Source organism: Indicator indicator, chromosome 1 (assembly GCF_027791375.1).
Source record: "Indicator indicator isolate 239-I01 chromosome 1, UM_Iind_1.1, whole genome shotgun sequence".
NCBI lineage: Eukaryota > Metazoa > Chordata > Aves > Piciformes > Indicatoridae > Indicator > Indicator indicator.
Window position 1 is genome coordinate 72,815,354 of NC_072010.1, and position 24,498 is coordinate 72,839,851.

The 24,498-nt window shown below is 37.8% G+C and overlaps 1 protein-coding gene across 1 annotated transcript in view; it reads left to right on the forward strand.

Annotated features, from left to right (window-relative positions):
* Positions 1–23,374, forward strand: part of GABRG3 (gamma-aminobutyric acid type A receptor subunit gamma3) — a 308,176-nt gene extending 284,802 nt beyond the window's left edge. Inside the window, exons 7-10 of the mRNA XM_054399109.1 lie at positions 9,074–9,226; positions 16,842–17,038; positions 18,511–18,540; positions 23,096–23,374. Of these exons, the coding sequence (XP_054255084.1) occupies positions 9,074–9,226; positions 16,842–17,038; positions 18,511–18,540; positions 23,096–23,374 (659 nt within the window). The remainder of the gene's footprint in view (positions 1–9,073; positions 9,227–16,841; positions 17,039–18,510; positions 18,541–23,095) is intronic.
* Positions 23,375–24,498: the final 1,124 nt, after the last annotated feature.

A 24,498-nucleotide genomic window follows, 5' to 3' on the forward strand; every position in this document is an offset into this window, starting at 1 on the left:
TTAGAAGTGATCAGTGTTGAGAGATGACATAAACCTGGGGATTCCCAGTCATGATTTGGTGCTTATTCAGAGCAAAGTGAATGCAAGAGTCATTAGTGTTTTATATTTTCAGATCTCCTACAGTATTCAGTGCTCTGTGGAGTATGAACAATATTCTGTACAGAAATCATTGGACAGCTTCCTATCAATAAATCCTATTAAAAACAAATAAAAAAAGATTCTTACATATAACACTAATTTTCAGCCTGATCCTGCATGTACTTTCACTGATATAGGAAGCTATTGTGATTTTTTTACTTCATTTGCTATTGTTATTTCTTCAAATAAAAAGAAAACCTATATATATGGTGAATAGTAACACCTCTTAGGAGCAATGAGTAATGGATCATGCATGCTATTTTATATTTGTATATTGACTTTCTCTCTGATGCATGGATGCAAATGGAGGTTATGTGGGAAATTTTTCTTCTATTAAGGCTGAAATCAAACTGGACTGATAATGCTGGATCGAAGTCTTGCTTATAGCACTATATGTTTTTATTCCCATTATGTGGCTTGATGAGGCTGCATTTTCTGAAGAATTTTCCAATATTACTTACACCTTACAACAGCCAAATTAAAAATCCTTTTTCTTTCATTAGTACTCAGTTTGAAAAACCATATAAAATGATACTTTATGCTGTGAAACAAAATATCACTATGCCTAATGATAATTGGCCTGAATATCTTAAGAGCAATTCTGATGCTTGTAATACCGCATGGATGAATGAAATACTGGAGCTTTGCATGCTTTTGTTGGAAGAGCATATTGCATACAGCAGTAAATCTGGGAAGAAGGAATAGGTGTATTTGGCAGGACTGCTTGTATAAGTACATAAACACTTAAGTATAAAAATAAGCAGCATTTTCTTGATCGTGGCACTGAACTTTATAATAACTAATTTATTTTACTTTATTTTACAAAATTAAGTTTGGAGGTCAACTTCATTCATCTCCTGAGTACATTCAGTGCACTCCAGACACTAAACAGAAGATATGGGATACAGACAATAAAACTACAGCTGAACCAAAAGTAACTGTCTTTGAAAGCACAACTATGACTGTCAAATGTTAGTGCTGATCCAGCCACTAAACAAGTGACAGATGCTCTCTATTAACCCCTCTCCTTTCTCACAAGGGAAGAGAAAGAGAATAATGGAGAGAGATTTACAGGTTGCAAAACAAAATTGAAAATACTTTAATGAAAATAATCATAACAAAAAATATAGATATGTATATGCAAGACCAGTATTGACTCAACTTCAGTTACATCACCATCATCACTGATGCTATGGACAGACACTGGACAAGTCCCAAATTGGACTGAGTGCCAGACAGAACCCGGATTCAGGAGCTGGATTCTAGAACTGAATTCAGGAGCACATGGATCAGGATTGAAGGAAGAACAGAGTCCTCCTTGGACACTGGCCATTGAAGAAGAGAGCTTAACCCTTGTGATCCCTCAGCTTTATACGGAATATGATGTATATGGAATGGATTGCCTTATTCGTCAGTTTAGAGTCAGCTGTTATGTCCATTCCTTCCTGATCTTTACTTTCTGCACCCCCATAGTACACAAGGATTGGAATGCAGACCAACACCACTATTTTGCTTTTCACACTCTATTCTGTCAATATTTGATTTTTATTATGCATGCTTGTGAATATGTTTATATTTATGATTGAACATGATTTCTACAAGCACAAGCAATGCTGTTGGCATTCACTTTCTTTTTTCTCACTGTGTACTGATATAGTAATTTGTCTATGATAAAGAGAAACTTAAGCAATGATATAGCACTCATGGGGTATGTGCATTTTTGGAAAATTTCCTTTTCAAGTGCTGAAAGCCAAATCTGGGTGGGCTACACTGTACTGATACATGGACACACACAGAGAGCCACATGCTGATTATGCTAAAGGTGATTATGATCTCAAAACCAGAGGTCTTTGGGACACAGGAAGGTTTTTTGGTCTCTGTTCATTAAGACTCTTGCTTGTGACTGGTTATCTCATAGCTACTATGGCATAAAAATGACACGCCTGAAGATCTGATGCATTTCTTGTGTTGTTAAATGTATATCTTACCCAGAAGTTATGTGTGCAATGAGTGTCTGTTAACACTCCAAGAACACTCAATTTATTTGTCATGAGGTGCAAACATATTTCTCTGCTGTACACATGCTCCCATCCAAGAATGGTATCTTAGTTACCTAGGTATCACCATGAAGACACCTAAATGCCAGAGAAGCATAGGGGAATCCAAAATAATTGCTTAAGTGACAGCATGACTTTGATTATTTTGTTCTTCATTTGTCTTGGAAACATTTGTTCTAGAGTGTGGCAAAGATTGTTCCTGGAAATTCAAACTGTTGATGCATGTTGATTGACACATTTTGGAGAAGTCAGAATAAGCCTGCAGTAAGGCCTCAGAATTTCATCATTGTTTATAAAGATGCTGAAGAAGATAAAGGCAATTTCAATGATACATTCATGGCTCTCACTCCTTTTACATTTCTCTTCAACAGCATTGTTCTCAGGTGGCCAAAAGGCCAATAGCATCCTGGCCTGTATCAGGAATAATGTGGCCATGAGGAGTCCTCACTCCAAAGTAGGAGTGATTGTGCCCCTGTACCTGGCACAGGGGAGGCTGCATCTCTAATACTGTGATCAGTTTTGGGCCCCTCACTACAAGAAGGACATTCAGTTGGTGGATCATGTCCAGACAAGGGCAGTGGAGCTGGTAAAGGACCTGGAGAACAAGTCTTATGAGGAGCAGCTGAGGGAACTGGATTGCTTAGTCTGGAGAAGAGGGGCCCCTTATTGCTCTCTACATTTACCTGAAAGGAGGTCTCTTCACCTAGTATCAGGTGATAGGATGAAAGGAAATGGCCTGGACTTGTGCCAGGGGAGCTTTAGATTGGATATTAGGAAAAAGTATTTACTGAAAGAGTGGCAGTCAGTGGAATAGACTTCCAGGGAAGTGGTGGAGTCACCATTCCTAGAGGTATTCAAAAACATGTTGACATGCCACTTCAGAGCATGGTTTAGTGGGCTTAATGCTTAGTTGGGTTGATGGTCGGAGGGTTGGATCTTAGAGGTATTTTCAACCTTAATGATTCTGTGAACTCCAAAATTCTGTTTTTACTCATCTTTTTTATTTTAATAATAAGTCCTTTTAGACCTAGGTCCTCCTATATATCCAGATTGGTTGAATACCAAGTATCTAGGAAAGTCATGTTAGGATAGTATCTGGGAAAGTCATGTTAGGATGTATCTGCTCTGCAAACAAACCAGTTGCTGTAATATGAGTAATGGGCAGTGTGGTTTAAGAAATCCTGATCCATCTCTTTTCATTTTAATAATGAAAATAGTTTGAATTTTCATTGGGTATGTCTCTGAGGGGTTGAGAGAGAAAACTAGTTTAGAAAACAAAGATCAGAAAACAGGTTGGGGGAAAATGAAGAGCTAATGGCAGGATTAAGTACAGTCTTCTCTTGGCTTCCAAGCAAAAATATATTTTTAAAATCCAACCAACCAACAACAACAAATCAACAAAAAAACCTCTGAAGACTAGAATTTTCTTATTATTAAGTTGATTTATTACAATAATAAGGAAGTTGCCTCACTGTACCCTCTGTAGACTCACTGATCAATAAAGAAATATTCATGACACAGTGTGAGTCCTCCTTCTAATGGCTACCACTTTTTTTCTGTAATCAAAGTCTCGTAACTACCTGCATATACTCTGCCACTCCTCATTCACTGCTGAAACTGCTCTGCATATGCATGGTAGTTCATATTGCATACTTTGTAAAGTCAATCTTTGTTTAGTTTTTTCTCAGATAATTTGTGTTGTATTGCTTGTTGACCCCATAGAATAATGAGAGGATAAATGAAAATGTGTAGTAAGATAACATAGTATGGTTTAAGTAAATAAATTATTTACAGTATAGAATTTTATATTTTTAAAACATTTTCTTAAAATAATCAGTTGCAGTCTTCTCAAATGTTTCACCTTTAACTTGAAGATCTCTTTAATGAAGAAAGACTCATAGAACTGAGGCTGTTTAGTCTTGAGATGGCTGAGAGGGGATCTTATCAATGTCTGTAAATATCTGAGTGGTGGGTGTCAAGATGAAGGTGGTAGGCTCTTTTCGGTAGTGCCCAGTGATAGCACAAGGAACAACAGGTACAAGCTAGAACACAGGATGTTAAACCTCAACATAAGGAGACACTTCTTTACACTGAGGGTGATGGAACAGGCTGCCCAGAGAGGCTGAGGAGTCTCTTCCTCTGGAGGCTTTCAAAACCTGCCTGGACAAGTTTTTGTGCATCCTGCTCTAGGTGATCCTGCTTTGGCAGGGGAATTGAAGCTGATGATCTCTGGAGGTTGCCTCCAATCCCTAACATTCTGTGATTCTGTGAAAGGAGATGCTCTTGGTGCAATGTGGGCAAAATGCTGGCAATTCAGTCAACCATGCCCTTAGTCTTCAAAGCATAAAGGAAATAGGCCATGGTTTAGCATTATTCATTACAATCCACAATTCCTTTAAAAAGCATCATTGCTCTAATTAGTGTTCTACTTTCAAACTAGAAACTTAAGCTAATGTAAGTTCTATGGGTCACAGAGAACAGTCACCTTAGTTTCATAGGAAGCATTGCTACACTCTTCCTGTTATTCCTATTAGTCCAGATTTGCTGCCTGAAGCTGCATCTTTTGCTCCCATTACAGAAAACTGATCATGCACTATTTTGCCTCCAGGTAATTTTCATTATTTCAGTGAACTGATGGTCTGATGGTTCAGTTAAAAGTTAGTTTTCCTTCCTGTGAAATGATTTAAGCTGTTAAAAATTAGAATTCTTGTCTGGGTTCCAAAGTGAAGGTTTTTTTTGGAATTAGCTATTCCAGTGGTCCTGTTAAGCAATCACTGCGAGAATACTTTTAAATGAAGTACACTGATTTAATGATCTGCAGTCTGGAAGGAGTGTTTTCCCATCTTGCCTTAACTGTGGGGCTTTGTCAGGTAATCAGCCCCATCCTTTCCTCTTACAGTGACAGTAATGGCAGATGGTGATTGGAAGGCTGGTGAAGGAGCAAGAAGGCCCCGCCCAGAGTTCTTGAAAGCTTTTTCTCTCCTTTGGGTTGCTTATGTCCTCAGGGCATACACAATGAATTGTAGGTCAGGTATTTTAGAAGAGAGGAGAGTTACTTTGTGCAAATTATTTTGTGTATAGATAAAGTCAGAAATGTATGTACCAAGGCTACTTTCCTTTAAGCTGCAGACAAGTGCTTTTAGATACATAGAGAACAATTACTTCTGGAAGAAGTAATTTAGACAATGATAATAATGATAATGATAATAATAATGATAATAATAATGATAATAATAATAATAATAACAATAATAATAATAATGATAAAGCAGCAGTTTGGAGTAGTGCAGCAAGGAAAGTAGCCATAGCACATATGTGTTTGTTCTTCTCTATGCAAAGAGACAGTTTAGGAATCTCAACAGAAGTTGACTTGGATGAGGATAGAACTGAAGTGGTAATTTATTTGAAAATTGTAATTTGCCATGGCTATTAAAAAATGCATTCAGTGCGTGTTGTACAGAAACATGCTCAACTCTGACAGCAGTCACCACGTTGGTGCTTCCGGTCAGGACTCTGCATTTCAACAGTGGTAATTTCCTCTTCCCACTAAGCATTGTCATCAGCATTCATTGTCTCCGAGCCACATCTTCTCTAGACATGGTTAGAATACTGTAGAGAAAGCAGCAAATTGTCCTCCTACTTCCACTTTCCATCAGTAATCTCACTGAACCAAAGTGTCCTCCCAGTCTATAGGTATAGTATCTGTAAATGTGTTTCTGTAAGTTAGAGTACAACTCAGAGGGTGCAGTATATGAATCCATATGCACAGCTGCTGCCTGCATGACTGGGTGCACTTCCTGGGTCCTTGTGAGAACTTTTGTAGGGAACTCAGACCTAAGAAAATAAGTTAGTGGCAAAAGGAGTGCAGCCACTCCTTACATTAGGATTTCATCTTCATTAGGTGCTTGTTAGCTATCTATGAGTCCTTGTTGGATACTTGGAAGTTTGTAGATCTTTGTGAAATTTGACCACGACACAGTTCCTTTATTTAACTTGCTGGAAGGATGTTCTGTAGATGGTGGGTATGAAGGAAGGAATTAGGGAAGGAAGGAAATCATTCAGGATGGAAGGAATTTGGGGATGAAGGAAGGAAGGAAAACATCAAGTTTAACTGTGAAAAAGGAGTAAAATAAAATACCTTTTAAAAGGTTAAGGGGATTATTATATTTAGGTAAAATAATCTTAGCATCATCACAGAAGCAGACCGGTTTAGCTTTCACTATGGAATCAAGGGATGAGATTGACTCCTTGGATCATCTTCAAGTCTCTAGAATGTCTTTGTCTACATCTGAGCTAATCACTTTTTTAATCACAGGAGAGAAATGCAAATGTTCTAGGCACATCAGTCTCTTTCTAAAGTGCACCTCTAAAGCAGATTGAACAAACCATATACTAAAACTACCAATTCTCTTAATTAAGTATAGAAAGTAGACCTCAGTGTGCAGGTCATCTGTAGAATTTACCTTGCAGATTTCTAAAATTAAGGGAAATAAATCCTGTTTGAAAGACACTGAATCAGTTTGTGACTAAATGTGTTGATAGATTCAGATTGTCATTTAATCTCTGCCTCAGTTCCTGCCCACAAAACAGTTGAAATGCACCATGATTGTCTCCTACTCTGAGCTTATCACATTTACTTCAGCTAAAGACCTTGGGGGTCTTGCGGACTCTGCCCTACTTGCTCAGTGGCTCACTGTCCAGTAACAGCTAGCCCTGCTCTCATTAGCTGTGCTGGGTATTGTGGCCATGCAATTCAGAGCAGTAGTGACATGTGTGTGTACTTGAATTTTATGTACACAGTGAGAAGTCTGCAGGTTGCTCTGCTGAATACCATACTCAACAGACATGCAATTCTGAGTACAGTAATTACTAAGGAAATGTTTCCTGTAGAATCTGATTTCTTTTTTTGCTCATCCTTCTGCCTTAACAGACAGTGTTTGAAACATTATCATAACTTTTTTTCCCATGATTTTTGGGTTGGATGCTGTTGGTAGAAGCACTGTAAAGGTTACACAGCCTCTGACTCCTTACACCTATTTCTATGAAATCATCTCAGTTGCTGTGATGTCTTTCTTCAGTGTGGGAAATCAGATTAGATACCTGATGTATTCTAACAATAAACCAGCAGAACCAAGGGTTATTAACTCACGTTAGGTTCCTGCTGCCATTCCCTGAACAGAAAAAAAAAGTGATGGAGATTAGTAGAATGAAAACAGCCTCTAGCCTGTGAAAAAACAGCAAGTCGCTATGTCATCATCTACTGCAGTACTTCCTACTTGTAATAGCAGTGAGCTCTTTCTTTACAGCTCTCTCTGATAATGCCCAAATATGCAAGGCTTCTGAAATGACTGTCCTACTTCGTGAGGTCACACACTTTTTATTGATACAGCAGTTGTGAAAATGTGTGCATTCATCTAACATGCATGACGCAACCACCCACAGGCTTATCGAATGCTTCCAAATATATCTGTCTCAAACCAATGTACTTAACACATAGAAACTTTCCCTTTTGGCTCACTAAGTTTCTCTCCCCATATCCCATGCTCAGATTTTTATTTCTGACTGTATTTTATGGTAGCTGACTCATTGTACAGTGACCTTCAGGAATTCTTTTGGTAGAAGTTATTCTTGCTGAATTAATTTATTTTCTATGTAGTATTTAAATGTGTTTGTTAATATGTTCTCTGTTACTAGAAAATTAAGCTTCAATTTATCTCAACTAATGAATCCATTTTGCCTCTACCCATATTCATTGGAAGAATAACCTCTCTGTACTACCAGTTCTTCAGTCTTCTGATGGTTTGCTGTAACTGGACAGACTTATTGCAAATTATGTCTTCTGCAACTACAAGATTCAAAAAAGTCAAGATTTGTAGCAAGAAGCAATATAATTTAACTCAAATCTGACACAGGCAGAAATTTGCAGACATATAAACTCTTCTTCACATCTGAAATGGAAGCAACATACTTCAAGCAAAGTACAGAAATTAATCTCAGTTTAGTTTCATTACTGTTAACCAGTGTGACTGAGAGAAAAGGATAGTTAACTTCAACAAAGCTAAGGGAGCTGTCAGTAAGGGCAAAGGTGATAGGGTCAGTAGTCCCTACTGAGCAGAGAGAGAAAGAGAGATCATTAACCCCTGTGGAGTCACAAGGGTTAGCAGAGGAGATACTGTAAAGAAAATCATATAAAGTGATATAAACCAGCCTTTGTACTGAGCTCTTGATTTTATGATTTTTACTATCCAGCAGAAAAGTAAACTTTATAATCAAACTCACCTTCTGAAGGTTTGCAGATGCAAATGACCACAACTGCTTTGAAGCAGAGAAATGATTACAAAACCCCTTGATTTTCAATGAGTCCTTTTAAAGCATGCAGTCTAACCTTTCTAGCCAGCATTAAGGCTCTAGTGTCTATAAATGACTTCTTACATAAAGAATACTTATGTGCATGTTACACTTGTCATAAAGACTCCTAGTGCCAGATTCACATCTCAGAAGAAGGTAACAGAAGTCACTCAAACCTGAAATTGTGGAAGACACAACTTGCCGAAGGAGGAATTTTGTGTGGCTTATTTAAAAAAACATGGTGAATGATAGGAGCTTCAGAATTGTGGCCATGGAGTCATGCAGAAATACAAAGTCTGGAAATTCAATGTGCCTTTCAAAAGTTTTCTCATCCAGAATGATTGCCAAGTCTTTCCTCCTGTCCAAATAAATCAATAAATCAATGTTTCCAGAGTCCAGTTTTAGGACTAAAGGGTATCAGAAAGGGAAAATTTTATTTAAACCAAATAAAACTTAAAAAATGGCAGGTCAGTGAATAATTTTCTGTATCTAACCACAATGTCAAATTGTTTTCTGTGTTATTATTGCAGGTGATTATGTAGTCATGACTATATACTTCGACTTAAGTAGAAGAATGGGGTACTTTACTATTCAAACATACATTCCCTGTATATTAACAGTTGTTCTTTCCTGGGTATCCTTTTGGATTAAAAAAGATGCCACACCAGCAAGAACAGCATTAGGTAAGTTGTCAATAATTCCTTTTTCTGCTCTATTTGTGTAGCCCCTACACTGTAACTTGAAAAGGTCAGTTGCTTTTCAAAGAGACCACTGGCTTTATGCTTTGGATTATTGCTACCACAACTTGCAGACCCAGGTTACTCTAGCCCCAGGTTTTCTGCCTTTAACAGATTAATTAAAAGTAAACTACCCTGACCCTTTGGAATGACACTGACACCTATTTTGCATAATACTCTAGAATTAATGTCTGTTTCCTTGTTCTCGCTATGATAATTTAGTGACATTTTTGACGAATAAATTAATTACACTGCTGGCTACCTTCCCTTCTGAAACTCTCTCCCACAGGGCATCATGTCTTATGTATACAGAAAACTGTGGGGTATAATCATATCAATTTATGCAAAGTGTTTTAGCTTGCATGCCTGAAGTTATGCTCCACACTAGGTATATAGATATTTTTCATAGTTTTTGGAGATGTATGCTGTTACAGGTTTTCCAGCAGCTCATTTATGTCAGGGACAGTGCTTACATTTTGGCATTGTGTTTTGGGAAACATTTAGAAATGTTGACCATTTATTCTTATGACTATAGGACAACTTGCAGGTTTTGCTAGCAACAAGGGAATAGGGCTATATAATAGCCAATTCAGTTCTGTACATCAGAACTGAAGGAAAACCATTTTAGTCCAGGTTGTGGTTGCTAGGGCTGCCCATACTAACTGGTTCAGAATTTTACTAGTCAAGAATAAAGGGGAGGCTATGTCAAGGTTTACATGGTTTTTTTTCAAGCATAGAAATTATGATTCCCAAATATTCATCATTCCTTCTGCTGGAGTTTGTTGCCATGTCCAGTTAACCAGCTGGACTCTTTAAATCATTTCAGTATGACAGAATAAATTATTAAAAACTGACCTGCATGATTTCTTGGGCTGGAATCAGACAGGAAGCAATCATGGGAGGAAATGGGGCCACAGATTTGAGACAGTGATACTGCTGCAAGGAAGGACTGAAGGATAAGTGTTGTGAATAGGTTGAACCTCCTTAGAGGACATGTGAAGGCAGCCTTCAGTAGACACAATGTTCTCGAATGCTGCTGTGTGGTGACAAGCCTTCATTCAACCACAGTACAGAAGAAGCCATTTGTACAAAACACCTTCCTTTTGCACTCAGATGAACAGCTGATCAAAAGTCATCAGTATTCCTTCATCACTTGCCATTCAGGTAACTGAGAATTTACCAGAAATGGTGGTTACTTATATGTGAATCTATTTCTGTTAGCTCTCTTTCAAACACCATGTAGAGGTGTTTGACAAAGTAGCCTTTATAGCTGTTCAAATGACTTGTCCTGTTTCAGTCTTTCTCCTGCTCTAATGACTCTGAGCAACCAGTAATTCTGAGGATGATGTCATTTCAAGCATAAACCTTCTTAAGACACTGAAGAGGAAAAGAAAAATGAAGTGCTAAAAAGACTTTGAATGAAGTTTTAGCCTCTAAGTTTCTTAAATTCATCCATGTGATCTCACTTTTAAAGTCCTTCACTCATGCAATAAACATTCAGTCATGTATTCAGGGCGCACTGAGGCCTGGGTTACAAACATTCTTCCTCCTAACATTTCTAAAGCTTCAACAGATTATTAACTTTCAGCTGAATGATATTGAAATATGTAAGAATAAGAAATATGCTACGAAAAATATCTTCTAAGTGTAACACCCTCATTAGCCATGGCTTTATTTAAGCAATGAAGCTCTATGTCAGATGTTCCTGCTATCATTACTTAGGGGAGGTTGTATCAGTTTTAATTTGTAGTGAATGTCAAGGGGCATCCTTCCAAACAAAGAGTCAGTGACATAGAGCTATGGAAAAGGATCAGTAAATAGAGAAGTCTCAGAGAACCTATAATAAAACAACTACAAGCAGCCAGCAATGGTTCACACTTTGCAGATAATTCTGTATTAAACCCCATTTTGTGTGAGGTCAGCACAAGACCATAACCTGATGAATTTGCTCCAGGAATTGATAAAATTAACAAGCATAGCACTTCTGACCATTATGTCATGTGACAACATGTGGGTCCATGTTTCTGAGGTTACTTTCCAAGAATGGAATATTCTCATTCCTTTCATTGTGAGTGCCAAAGTAACTTTATGTTTTAGTTCAAGCAACATGACTGACCCTAAGGCTTATAGTTATTCAGCGACCCCCTCTACCTCCAGCTCAATGTGAAAAGGATATATAGATGAGGACAGAGCAGCTGTGAAACTGTCTGTTCCTGGCCATGTAGACTTGCCTCTGATTGCTAGAAAACTGAGGAATAGCCCTTTAGCATACTTCTCTGCTGTACTCCTTTCCTCTTAAATTGGGTGACTGAGTGGAGACAGAGAAAGATTGGCCATGCCTTGTTTTTCTAAAGAGGAGTCTGAAATCCCATGTGTGTGCAGACGGTCACACAGCATTTGGGTAATCCTTCCTTAATGCATAACAGAAAAAGGAGAAAGGGCATCTTACAGTTTGCATTACTGATTTTCTATAAGCAGCATTCATACCTTGTCCCTGAGGGTGATCCCCACACTACAGAGATCTGTTTGCCAATTAATTAGACACAGAGGTAGATTGCATTGCTAGTCACAACGGTGTGATTTTCCATGCCTTGCCCTCTCAGCCAGCAGAGACTTCAGACAAAAATTGTATTCAGATACTGAGGTCAAGAGTTTGAAGTAAGAACATAAAAATTGAGACATTCTAAGGCTATATTCAATGGCTATCATGACGAACTCCTAAAACCGATGAAGAATTAAATTACTGGGCTAAAATACAACTTTTTCATAAATAAAGTCAAATGACAAGAAAATAATACATACATGGTCACCTCTTTCTGTGCACAGGGTCCTTTTGCTTTCAAATTGACAATGGTTAATTGACTCTTGAGATGCAGTAAGCAGATGTTTCCAGTTTCCTGTAGGCCTGCTTGTATAACACAGCTTATAAATCCAAGCACCAGCAGGCATCCACATTTGGACAGTGGCACGTAGTGAAATTTTGAATAACACAGCCAAAGGCAAACCACTGAAAGTGTCCTGCTAATTAGTTGAAATGAACTGTAGACTCAGCACACCAAACCTATTCTGATTATAGCTGAAGCATTAATGCAATGGGTTAGCACGAGGGAAATATTTCACTCACTGAAATTAATGAGTAATGTCCTAAGATATTGGCAACTACTTACGGTTACATGAAGGACAGGTTTTACCCCTTTCTGAATGAAAGTAAGAAAAAAACCTCTTTCTCTGCTGGAAAAAAAAAATGCAAACAGGTTACTTGGCTGAAAAGAAAAAATGGTACCATAAGTATGCTTTCAGCAGCACTGTCCAGAGGAATCCAAGTGCTCTTTAAAAGCTTGGCATTGTAGTTCCTTTTTTAAATGCACTTTGAAGGGCTGAGGTCCAGAGTGGCAATGTGATTCACTCCAGGCGATCCGAAGAGTCAGTGGGGAGCTGGAAATAGACTTTGAGTGCTGGATAAGAACTGTGTTTTGTGATCCCAGGCTATTCTTTCCTTTATTCAAGGAGAAATAAAATGATGCTGCTATTTCTGCTTGTTTCTGGTAATCAAAATTATCTTCTTACAATGTGTATAGTCAAGAATAGCCAGAAAGTGTCTGAAGAAAAGTTATAATCTGGAAGAAAAATGTGTTGTTTTCATTGAAGATGAAGGGATTTGTGTTAAGCTGAAGCTTTCATCCCACTTTCCCTCTTTTTCAAAATGGTTCTAACATGCAATAGGAGTAGGCAATTACTACAGAGCAAATTCAAGCTGCAGTTTAAAAAAATATGGTGGGTATCAAGGCTGGCAATGTGTTGATGAAAAAGAAGATAGAGATGATGATAAAAAAATTGCTTTATTTGCTATTCCATCTTCAACTTATTCACTAGAAAACTGAGCAAGTGTTCTAACCATGTGCCAGATCAAAAAGGCAGAGAAAAATAGGTGTGTGAACAAATAATAGCACAGGTAAAAGCAGTACACCTTTCCTCCAGTGTCCTGCCAACATATCCTTAGAGAAATAAGAAAATATAAGCCTTGCTGACCAAAGAGTTTCTAACACTGACCTTCCTACTAAGTCACTTTGCTGAAGATTGTCTAGTAAGCAGCTTTCAAACAGTAATAATTTTAAATAACTGTTTAAGCCAATGATCCAAAGGTTGAAGTGTTCTCATGCATTATATATCCCTGCATCGTTCGATCTTCCAGACAATCCTTTTTGATTTGTCAAACAGCATCTTTGGTATGGAATTTTCTGTCTTTCAAGCTTCTGCTTATGCTCATCTAGCTGACAATTTTGAAGCCAGATTACCTCAAAGTTATTCTCAGATGATACTAAAATTCTGTTGAATTAGACAGTTCATGAGCACTGCAAACTTCAATAACAGACACAAAGCTCATTTTGCTGTATGGACCTCCACAAAGTGAGAGACTTAACGATTTGATCTGGTAAAGTTTATGGCACTTGTAACTACCCAACAAACTGAATTTTAGTAGCACAAGAGATAAAATGAACTAAGAATATGGAGTCTAGATATTATCTTTGGAAATAATGATTGCTGTGTTTTATTCATATATGTATATCTATATTCAAACTTGTCGATGCATAGAAATATGAAACTGTATCATCTGGTGCACCACCTTTCTCTTTGCTCTCTGTATGTATCCTCATAAGACTCATTTTAATATTTTAAAGTTTGTGTCAATGAGTTAGGTGTAAAATTGATACACTAGATAGAATTTTTATCATTTCAAAACCTCATTGCTTGCTTATTACCTGAGCTGAAATCCAAGACTGAGTTAGATGAAGAATGATGCTTTTCTGTTGGATTTCATATTATAAAATCATTTTATATAAACAATAGAACTAAAAATATGTTTGTTTTACCTTTGGATATTTCAGTCTATGCTCTCAGCAATCTTGTTTCATGCCCTCACTGTAATTTGAAATGTGACATGCACTCCAGAAAATATGATGGCTTGTGATAATGCTAAACTTTACTTTCCCCGAGGTTTTATATTCTGGTAGCAAAATCTGATTTGCTGTCAAACAGACTGAGGATACACACCATTAATAATTTAAAACCAAAATAAATCTTACACCATTGCTGTGTCTATAAATTTTATCAAAATTTGTTTCAATCAGCTAAAATTAGTCCAGAGCCACCGAAAACTCTTAGGTTCTTTATCAGTGAGACATACTTGCAGCATGATTTACTGTGCTGGTTTTGCTTGGTTTTCATCTAGAGTTTATACATTTTAACAGTCTCAAGCATGATTTGGACAGGCATTTCACATTCAAGCCTAAGGCACAGATACATGATTTGAGTTGAATTGAGGACTTCTGCACTAAGCACAGAGGTTAATGATAATTTTTCTTCCACTTCTCTTGTCTGCCAGTCCATAGTCACTTTGGAAACTAGTTCTCACTAAAGATACTTGCACACTTGTCACAAATAATAAAATTATACCTGCATTTCTGTAAAAATAAAAGAAAAATATTGCATTGTAAATACAACATTCAGTAGAAAAAATGCAGACTTTTGTAAAAAAAGGGGAATCGAGTATGGCAAGCTTTCTCCCCCTTCCCTTTTTATTTCTTTTTAGTCTTTTAATTTAAAAAAAAGTCCTAAAGGAATTTGAGATTCTATCACAGGATGAGTGAGAAATAAAATCTTTCCCCAGAAGAAGATGCTGTAAGAACACTATAGATTTTGAGGATGGGTTTTTTTTTGTTTAAGCTAAGTAAAAACCTGAGAGCAAGCACATGTACCTGTGGCTCTGAAAAGGACAGATTTGTGTTAGAAACTGAACATGGGTTAGAAAGTGTTAAAGAACTTCATTTCATATTGTACATTATGTCATAGACTGAATGTAGTTCTTCCAGTCTTAGTGACTCCCAAGGCCTGAGCAGGGTCACACAGAAAGGCTAATTAACCTCTAGTCAGCAAGGGCCAAATCAAGGCTGATGAGTCAACGTCTGTTGCAGTTGGACATCTTTGCTGCTGACTGTTGTGGTGAATAGCTAAGTATATATTTTGTCTTTGGAGCTTTTTCAAAGCATCAGCTAGCTGCTGATGCTGGTTTTGAGGGGTCTGGAGAGTCCGCTGGACTGTGGCTGGACATGGGCTTGTATTGAGAGCTGGAACAGATGACAGAAAATAAAAATATTTTCCCAATAGCCTTTAGATGTCCAAGGTACACAGAAAGTCCACATTTGCCACGTCCTATTAGCATTGCTTTCATCTTCATTACTGAGTTGTGTTTTTTTCAGCAACTTTTTTAGTTGTTTCTAGGTAGTGGGTATAATCATTATTCCTTGCAGAAGAAAGTTGAGGTCCAGGCAATAACCTGCTTTCTGGCTCTTCCAGGGACTTTCTGATGGTTTGAATGGGAGGGGTTATTCTTGGGAATTGCTGTAGTTTCTACCAAACATTGCAAATCATGGGCATTCCTTCATAACCAGAAGGAAGTCAAAAGTAATCCATAGAATGCTTCTTTCTTTTCAGAGTATTGTTTGTGGAAAGTAATTTTACCATAAGGCATAATTTCAGTCATTTCTGCCATTTCAAATACTGTGTGCCATTGCAAAATATCCCTTTAACTATAAAAAGAAAGATTATCTTATGGTTATGTTGTTTTTAGAGCCGATTCTCTCTTGAGACTTATTTGAGTGAGAGGTTTTTTTTTTCCTAAGACACCAAGATTTTTTTTTTTTTCTATCAGAAGGCTTGCAGTTCATAACGAATTATTAAACGTATCAGTCTAAAGTGGGAGTGAACAGACTTCTATTACTCAGGAATGAAGAGAAATTATATTAATTACCAGCAGCCAAATAACTAACACCCCATAGATTCCAGGATTGTTTTTATTGTTTCAACCTAAGTAATTCCCATTGTATTTATTATTACTAAATCAATCTAAACTGTGATGCTTTGTATGTATTAAAAAGGCCACTTCCATTCAGGTTGCATCTGAAGTTTGTATGAGAACCTATTTTCCCATACATGGAAAGAAAATAGCAGTGGAGGACTTGCAAAGAAGCAGAAACATGAAAATAAATTTGCAGCCCAACCTCTTGTCCACTCCCCACCTTTTTTCCTTTTTTGAGCACAAGGTTTTTCATGAGAGAAATACTGCTGTGAAAAAGACCATGTTCCTTTTTTTTTTTCTTTTTCCCCTAGGCTTCTTTCTTCCCCCCCCGCCCCCCCCGCCCCCCCCCCTCGCCCCTTCTTCTTTTTCCTGCATTTAGTATCATTTCTTCAAAAATTTCTTTATTCTCTGTTTCTCCCTTACCCCCATCTCCAACATACTGGGGAGCAGAGAAATGAATAGATGAGGAAAAACATACTGAGAGGCATTTTGCAACAACAAGCATAAACTGAGGAAATCTTGGTTTACAAAATACCACTGGCTATATCAATATTATTTTTATTGATGTTTTATACTGCCAAATGAAATAAATGAATTATTTGGGCACACTTTGGAGTTCTCTTTTGTACATTGGTTTCCAAAGATTCTTCTAAGACATGGAAAAATTATGTTGCATATAATTAAATTTAAAGTTTCTCTTTGCAGGCATCACCACAGTACTGACCATGACAACTTTGAGTACCATTGCGAGGAAGTCATTACCCCGTGTCTCCTATGTCACTGCTATGGATTTGTTTGTGACTGTATGCTTTCTATTTGTCTTTGCTGCTCTGATGGAGTACGCAACCCTTAACTACTACTCAAGCTGCAGAAAGCCAAACTGTACTAAGAAGAAAAAGTCGGTAAGATGGAAATATTTAATTTCCTTTTAACATGTGTGTGGCTCAGAGAGCAAAGAATCAGTCAATGGCAGCCTATAATCCCATGACATTCTGATCCTCTGAGGTCTTCCCAGTTTATGATGTGACCTGCTGTGATGGAAAATAGACATCCACAGTAACACTAAAGCAGTTGTGTGTCTGTTGAGTAAGGTCTGTTCATAACAGAAGCAGCCTGATGACCATGAGGCAAGCAGCCCTTCCTATGTCCTCCAATTTCTGTGCTGGTTGTCATAAAGAGATCCCACTTAAATAGATTGCATAAGTTGTTATACAAATACAGGCACATCAATGTGTATTAAAAGGCATCTGCTATTTCATGGCTTAACATGTCTAGAAATATTGATGAACTTTCCAAATGGGATTTCAATGTCTTCACGGGGCACCAGCATTTGTTTTTAGCCCTACGCACAAAGAGGTTTATTCCTCAGTACAAAACCAGAGGCCGTTTACATTTTTGTGTACTGTAAGATGCATTTTTGACAAAAAGGCTCTTCTCACACCCACACCCACACAAAAGCTTGTTATCTAGAATAAATTAAAACAATCACACTGAAAGAATTACCTGGAATACTTCATAACTGATACGAAAATGAGAGAAAGCAGTATAATGAAAAAGAGAGAGGGCAGTATAATGAAAAACAAAATCCTACTGCAAACATAGGGAAGGGGAAGTGGTTTTTTCCCTTCAAGATCAGTAGAAAATCTTATGTGCTTGAAATCAGTAATTGGAGATGTTGGATGCTGTCTTGCATACTGGGGGAAATAAAGACATTTGAAATCAGAAATGCAAAACCAAACAGGAAAAATGTGAAGAAGTTGAAGAGCAGGGAATAATAGGTCTTGAGGTAAAAAGGGAAGAGCTGTGGAAAATGAATCAATGAAAAACTAATGAAGGAAAAGCTGAAACAAATACAGAATTAGAGAAAGCCTAAAAAGCCATAGTCAATGAAAACTCCATTAAAACTCTAGTAAGTTCTTGTAAAAATGCATTGCATACAAGAGCAAAAGCATTACCAAAAGAAAACCACGAGACATCCAAAACGAACTTGCTAACGATCAGACTAAAATTGCCATCCTATAGAAAGACCGGATGAAAAAGCCATGAGTGCCTGTGTGAGTAGGATGTATTTCTAGACATGTGAATGAAGAAGAAAGGCATGCAGCATTGACACATGAACAAATGCTCAGTTTTTGTTTGCTAAATAAATAAACGTAATGGGTTGAATAAAGGTTTAAAGTGGATGGAAACTAGGTGTGCGTTTTGTCAAAGTTTCATGGAGTTTTAAAGTGTATAAAATATTATGCTAAATATATAGAATAAACAGCAATAAACATTTTATGGAAAGACGCATATAAAGTCTAGTTTTAAGGAATGCATACAAAGCAGTAAGTATGTTTTCTTCTGAATAACTCCTTTGTTGTCTTCATTTAAGCTACCTGATGTCAGTTTTGGTCATGTGATGGTAAGTAAACTATTTTATTCAGTGAAAGCAATGGAGGCATGAATGTGTGGTTGACATTTACTTGTAATAATTCCTGAGAAAGCTGTAACGGTGTGCTATGCTTTACCCTGTCTATACTATAAATACGGGTTTGCTTTTTTCTTAAAAGGTCAGTTTGTTTTCAGCTGTGGCAGAGGAACATGGCTGCCTCTTTCTATAAAGGCTTGTCAAAATATTTGGGAGGGAGAAGGGCCAAGTGTAGAATATTGTGGTAGAATATTGTGTGTTATTTTTGCCTCAGAAATGTCATATGCCTGCTTCACATAATAGTGCAGTTTCTCATTACTTTTTATAAAAAAGTAAAAAGCATGAGTTTCATAGAAGATAATTCATTTGCACATCTGCAAAATCTTTAGTGAGCTTTTGGGTGGATTTTCAAATAATTTTAGGCCACAAGTTTAACAGTTAGTTGTATTATATCTACAAAGGGGGAAAAAATATATATATTTCCCAAACCTCTAGGTAAATATTTATTTATGTACAACAACAATAAAGTTGAAACTGAGAAAAGGATTGTTTCTCTAACTTGTATGAAATCTGAAACTGAAATGTATACTATAACATATGTGTCTAAGGCATACAAACAGCCGTTTAATCAGCTGGTTGTGTGACCTGCTTTTGGATCCGAATAAGAATGGGGGAAGAACTAAAACATTTCTCTTGCATTTCATTTTTTGGATACACTGAAGTTTATTATTTACAACTGCTCACTCCATGTTACCTGCTCACCTTTTACAAATAGCGTTGCACTCTTCTTTAGTTTTTGTTTTATTTTTACATGAGTTTTCTCATGAATTTAAAGAGCTTTTATGGCATTGAAGCTCTCCTGATGGACAATGAGTGGTTTACAGCAAGCATTGCATTTATACACTTGCAACTGCTGTTACTTTGTGGATAGATTTTTCTGGAAGATGAAGTTAATGAGGCACATTGAATGAGTAGCAGTGTTTTTCTTTTTCAATTAAAAGAAAAGAGGAAAAGGGTATACAATTAAAATGCCAGTAGGGTTTAACTTGTCTAGAACTAGTCAGTCAGATCTGCTTGGGAAATATCTGCAGCCTTTTCAAGTATTTTATTCTTTCCTTTTCCTTTTCCTTTTCCTTTTCCTTTTCCTTTTCCTTTTCCTTTTCCTTTTCCTTTTCCTTTTCCTTTTCCTTTTCCTTTTCCTTTTCCTTTTCCTTTTCCTTTTCCTTTTCCTTTTCCTTTTCCTTTCCCTTTTCCTTTTCCTTTTCCTTTCCCTTTTCCTTTCCCTTTTCCTTTCCCTTTCCCTTTTCCTTTTCCTTTCCCTTTTCCTTTTTTGCCTTTGCCTTTTCTTTTGCCTTTCCCTCTCCTTTTTTCATTGTAAGACAGATATTGAGCATGGCATTGCTCTACACATAAACAACTTCCATGGTCAAATTATAGCATGAGCTGCCTAAAATCAGCAGTGTCTCTGACTCTCAATACATCATCTTGTCTTTTCTAGCCTTGTAGTGATGATGCCTAAAAGGCGAAATTTATTAATCTTAATAAATCCATGTTCATGTAATCCCACTCAATGTTTTTCCTCCTAGAGAACATATACCTTGCCTGAAATAATTCTATTAAGCATGTTTCGCAATGCATCTGAACTTCCTTGTCCAAGGCACCTGAGAATTGCCTTGTGAGACCTCTCAGGTGGTGCTAAGCTGGCACCCACTGAGCATGCATTCCCCTCCTCCCACTTCCAGCCCATCAGGATGCAGAGGACACAGTGGATACCATACACCTTCACCTGATATCTAGTCTCTTCATGATCACTCCTACCTAGCAGAGATTAAAGCAGTCAGACTAATATTTCTGTATTATCTAGGGATTTATTTTGTCTTCTGTTCTGAGCAGATAGTTGATATAACAAAACAACAAAAAAACCCCAGGCTATTGATAGATGAAAAAGTTTACATTGCAGAACCAGGACACGTATTTATCTTCACTTAAGAAAATCATCTGGACAGATCTAATTTAGCCTTTCTACTTTTTTAACATAAATCTTGTAGCTAGGCATAGAAAATTTCACTTTCTGGGCCAGAAACTTACATAAAGTCCTGCAATAAATAAACAATTTGTGACATGGTGGTATAGCAGAATTCCATGGGTACTTTAGTCATGGCTTTTTCTCTCCAAAGTGCAACAGTCAAAAAATAATTGCTTGTACAATAATCTTAGTCCTTTTCCATGTGGCAGCACATTGTAAAACTCTGAAACTAAAGTGGGATAGGGAGAAGAAAACACATCAAAAGGGTAGAGACCTAGGACAGGCAGGGGTCACTCACCAATTGTAGCTGCAAGCAAAAGACAAACTCAACTTAGAAAAACAAAAGTGATTTAATGTAAATAAAACCACCAGCAACTCACCACTTGGATCAGAGTAAAGCAGTGATAAATAAACCAGATCTTATATACGCCTTCCCCAATCCTCTTTTTCCTGGGTGGAGCTCTGCTACCTCCTCCCCCGCATAGTGCAAGAAGGCAGGGAATGGGAGTTGAGATTAGTCACAGCTCACTTCATGTTGTCTGCCATTCCTTCCTCCTCAAGAGGAAAATTCCTCACAGTCCTCCCCCGCTGCAGCCTGGCATCTCTCCCAATGAGAGACAGTCCTTCATGAATTTCCCCAGCTTGTGGGTCCTGTTTGAGGGTTGTGATCCTCCCAGCACGAAACTGCTCTATCATGGGCTTCCCTCGGAGTCACAAACTTCTTGGGGATCAGTCCCCTTCACCAGCATGGGATTCTTCTGAACTATTCATCAAAACAGGTTGCAAGGGCTCAGCCTTCCAACTCACCACGGGCTGAATGGAAAAGGTTGCTCTGCTGTGCCAGCCCTGTTCTTTCCTCCATAACCTTCATGTCCACATGGTTGCTTGTACCATGTCTCTCTCCTCTAAAACACTGGTTTCCTCTATTTAAATATGTTGTAACAGAGATGCTGATCGGCTTAGCCTTGGTCAGAGACAGGTCCGACTTTGGAGCTGAGGGAGTTTCTCAAAACTTCTTACAGAAGCCATGCCAGTAGCCCCCTCCCCTGCTACCAAAACTCCCTCCGGACACAAATCCAACACAGTGTAATCTCTGTCATCTAATCTCAGAAATAAAGTGATTCACAACAAATAGATTTGTAATAATCTGCTTCTAAACTGCAGTCTGTTCACAGTCCACAGCACAATGCACCTGGGAGATTTTCGCTATTTACTTATGATGGGATGAACTTTGTTGTAAGGTTAATTGGCTGGATACCATAGGGTAGTTTTCAGGTGTAGTTAGCTGTGTTGGAGACACTCACACCTAAGCAGAGGGGTGCCACATCAAGTTCTTAGCTCAGGGACCAGCATTTTTAATGAGATAGGTAATATTATCATGTGCAAAACCGAAGGATTTCCAGGAGGAAAATCAAGTCAATAGACACCAGAAAATCTCCACTGAGTCACATCTGTCATATCACTGAACTGCTTCACACCCAGAGTGAAAATCTCCAGATACAGCCCAATGCCTTCAACAGGAAGCACAAAGCATGTTGTATAGTAAGTGTGGAAGTAGGGGCCCAGAGTAACTTCCAGCTTGACTAGCTTGTTAGTGCATACCCAGCATACTCCAGGCAAAGACAATGCTCAGTGCAACCACAGAGAGGGCAGAGCCCCAAGGTAGAGAAAACCTCACTGACAGGGCTGAAGTCTGCCTTGTGAGGGCAATGCAGACAGGCAGTAAGCTGATTAGGACCTTTCCTAGTAATGCCAGTGGAGGTGGTGGCATTTGTGAGGATGGAACAAGCATCTTGATGAGAAAGGAGGTTATTGTGAGAAAGCACCTGTCACAAAAAGGAAATGGTGTGACAAAAAAGAGGACAAAGTGTAAACAGGGAGTACATCAAAGAATGAGAGGTCTCTAGGTGTGAGTAGTACTGCAAGGATGAATATCAAAGTGCCCTGTTTCTGAACATGGTTAGTGTGATAAGTAGTATAGGGACATGCCTAGGGGTGGAATTTTGAAATCCTGTACTAAAATTGTCGCTATGTATTGCAAAACATAGCTGTTTTATAAATCAGGGTAAAGAGGCAGTGAATACAGCTATGCTAAGTGGAGATCTTTCTATAATTAAATGGATGGGGGGGGGGAGGCATCTTCCTTATGTTTCAGAATCCATTCTTAAATGTAGTAGCTGCAAGTGTTTAAAGCAGCTTGCAAATAATATTCTAACAGACAAATGAACTCCTAAGTGTGAAAATGTTATTAGGAAGGAATGTATGTTTGAGTTACCCAATTAGAAAACACACCTAGAATTAATTTGCCACTCCACAGCGTCTCTATGGAAATTCACTGAAAAGCCATCTTTTGAAGGAAAGATGCTTCCTAAATCTAGAATCCCTATATATAACTCTAGAATTCCTGTATCTAAATCTAGAATTCCTATAGTGTCAGCCGCTCAGCTCCTGTGATTTTTTTTCACGATTATTAATAGTGACCTGTATCATTGTCAAACTGTCTGTTTCTTTTTCTTTTCCCAGAATTATTCTGTACTTGACATGAGGCCACCAACAACAGTCATCACATTGAACAATGCCATGTATTGGCAAGAATTTGAAGATGCATGCGTCTATGAATGTCTGGATGGTAAAGACTGCCAGAGCTTTTTCTGTTGTTATGAAGAGTGTAAATCAGGCTCATGGAGGAGAGGAAGGATTCACATAGACATCTTAGAACTGGACTCTTACTCTAGGGTCTTTTTTCCTACATCCTTCCTGCTGTTTAACCTGGTCTACTGGGTTGGATACCTCTATCTTTAAATGTTGCCTGTAGTGATGAAGACTGCTGGGTTTTCACATTGAGGAGGGCTGGTGAAAGTGCAGAAAAAGTAAAAGACATGGTCAGTTTCATCTCAAATTTTAAAGGCCACATGAAACTTCACCATCACAGAGCCTAATGAAGAATTTTAAAGTGCAGTTGCCTGAAAAAGAAAAACACAGAAGAATTTTCTCCTTACTGTAATTCATTTAAAAGAAAAGATTCTTACAAAATTCCACTGAATTTCTAGTGTAAGCAATGTTTATGAAGAACTATTGTATATTAGAATCTCTACTATTGTCCCTTGGCATAGAAGCTATACACAATTCAGGCAAAGGTTAAATATGTCATTTTTTGTTTTTCATTCCCATACTTTCTTCAAAATGCTGCCATGTCCCTGAGGCTCAGAGCAACATACACTGGCATTGGTAAATAAGTCAAAGCCAATGAAACCACTCATATGTATTTAAACTTGCTTGTGCTATGTCCCATAGGTTTTGATAAATCTTTCACTGTTGATCTCCTTGTTGTAGAAAAACCACCAAAAGACAGTAAAATATCTCTGGTGGGATCAAAACATGGACACTACTTTCTGTAAAGGTTTGAGAGTCATGGAGTTAGACACTTACTGACAGGTACTGGTTTTAATTTCAGGTGAAAAGGCAGAATTACAAGAAAGCTATTCATTTTGATATAAATAAAAGACTTGCAGCTCTGAGGCAGCTGTAGGCATACCTTCTGCAGTTTTTCAAGCTTTTAACTCTCTTTTTTTAAATAACTGGTTAAACACAGGATGGTCATTGATTTCTGAAGTACTCTACTTAAAGCAGGACAAGATTCCTGGGTTTTTCTGTGTCATTGCAGCATACTGTAGTCGATAGGCCATGATTAAAAAATCACTATATAATCACGAGGAACACGTGACTTTTTTCAGATTGCAATTTATTAAAAAGTGCTCTCATCCATTCTTATTTTTTCTCTGGAGAAATTGAGAAGCATGGTGCCAAAGGACAGCTTTCTTTGTTCCTTCCATAAAGTTAAATATCATAGTCCTTACTCAGAGCAGTTGTTCCCTGGGTCCAAACTGAAGACTGAACACTTTTGTCTTGGATAGGGCATTACAGGA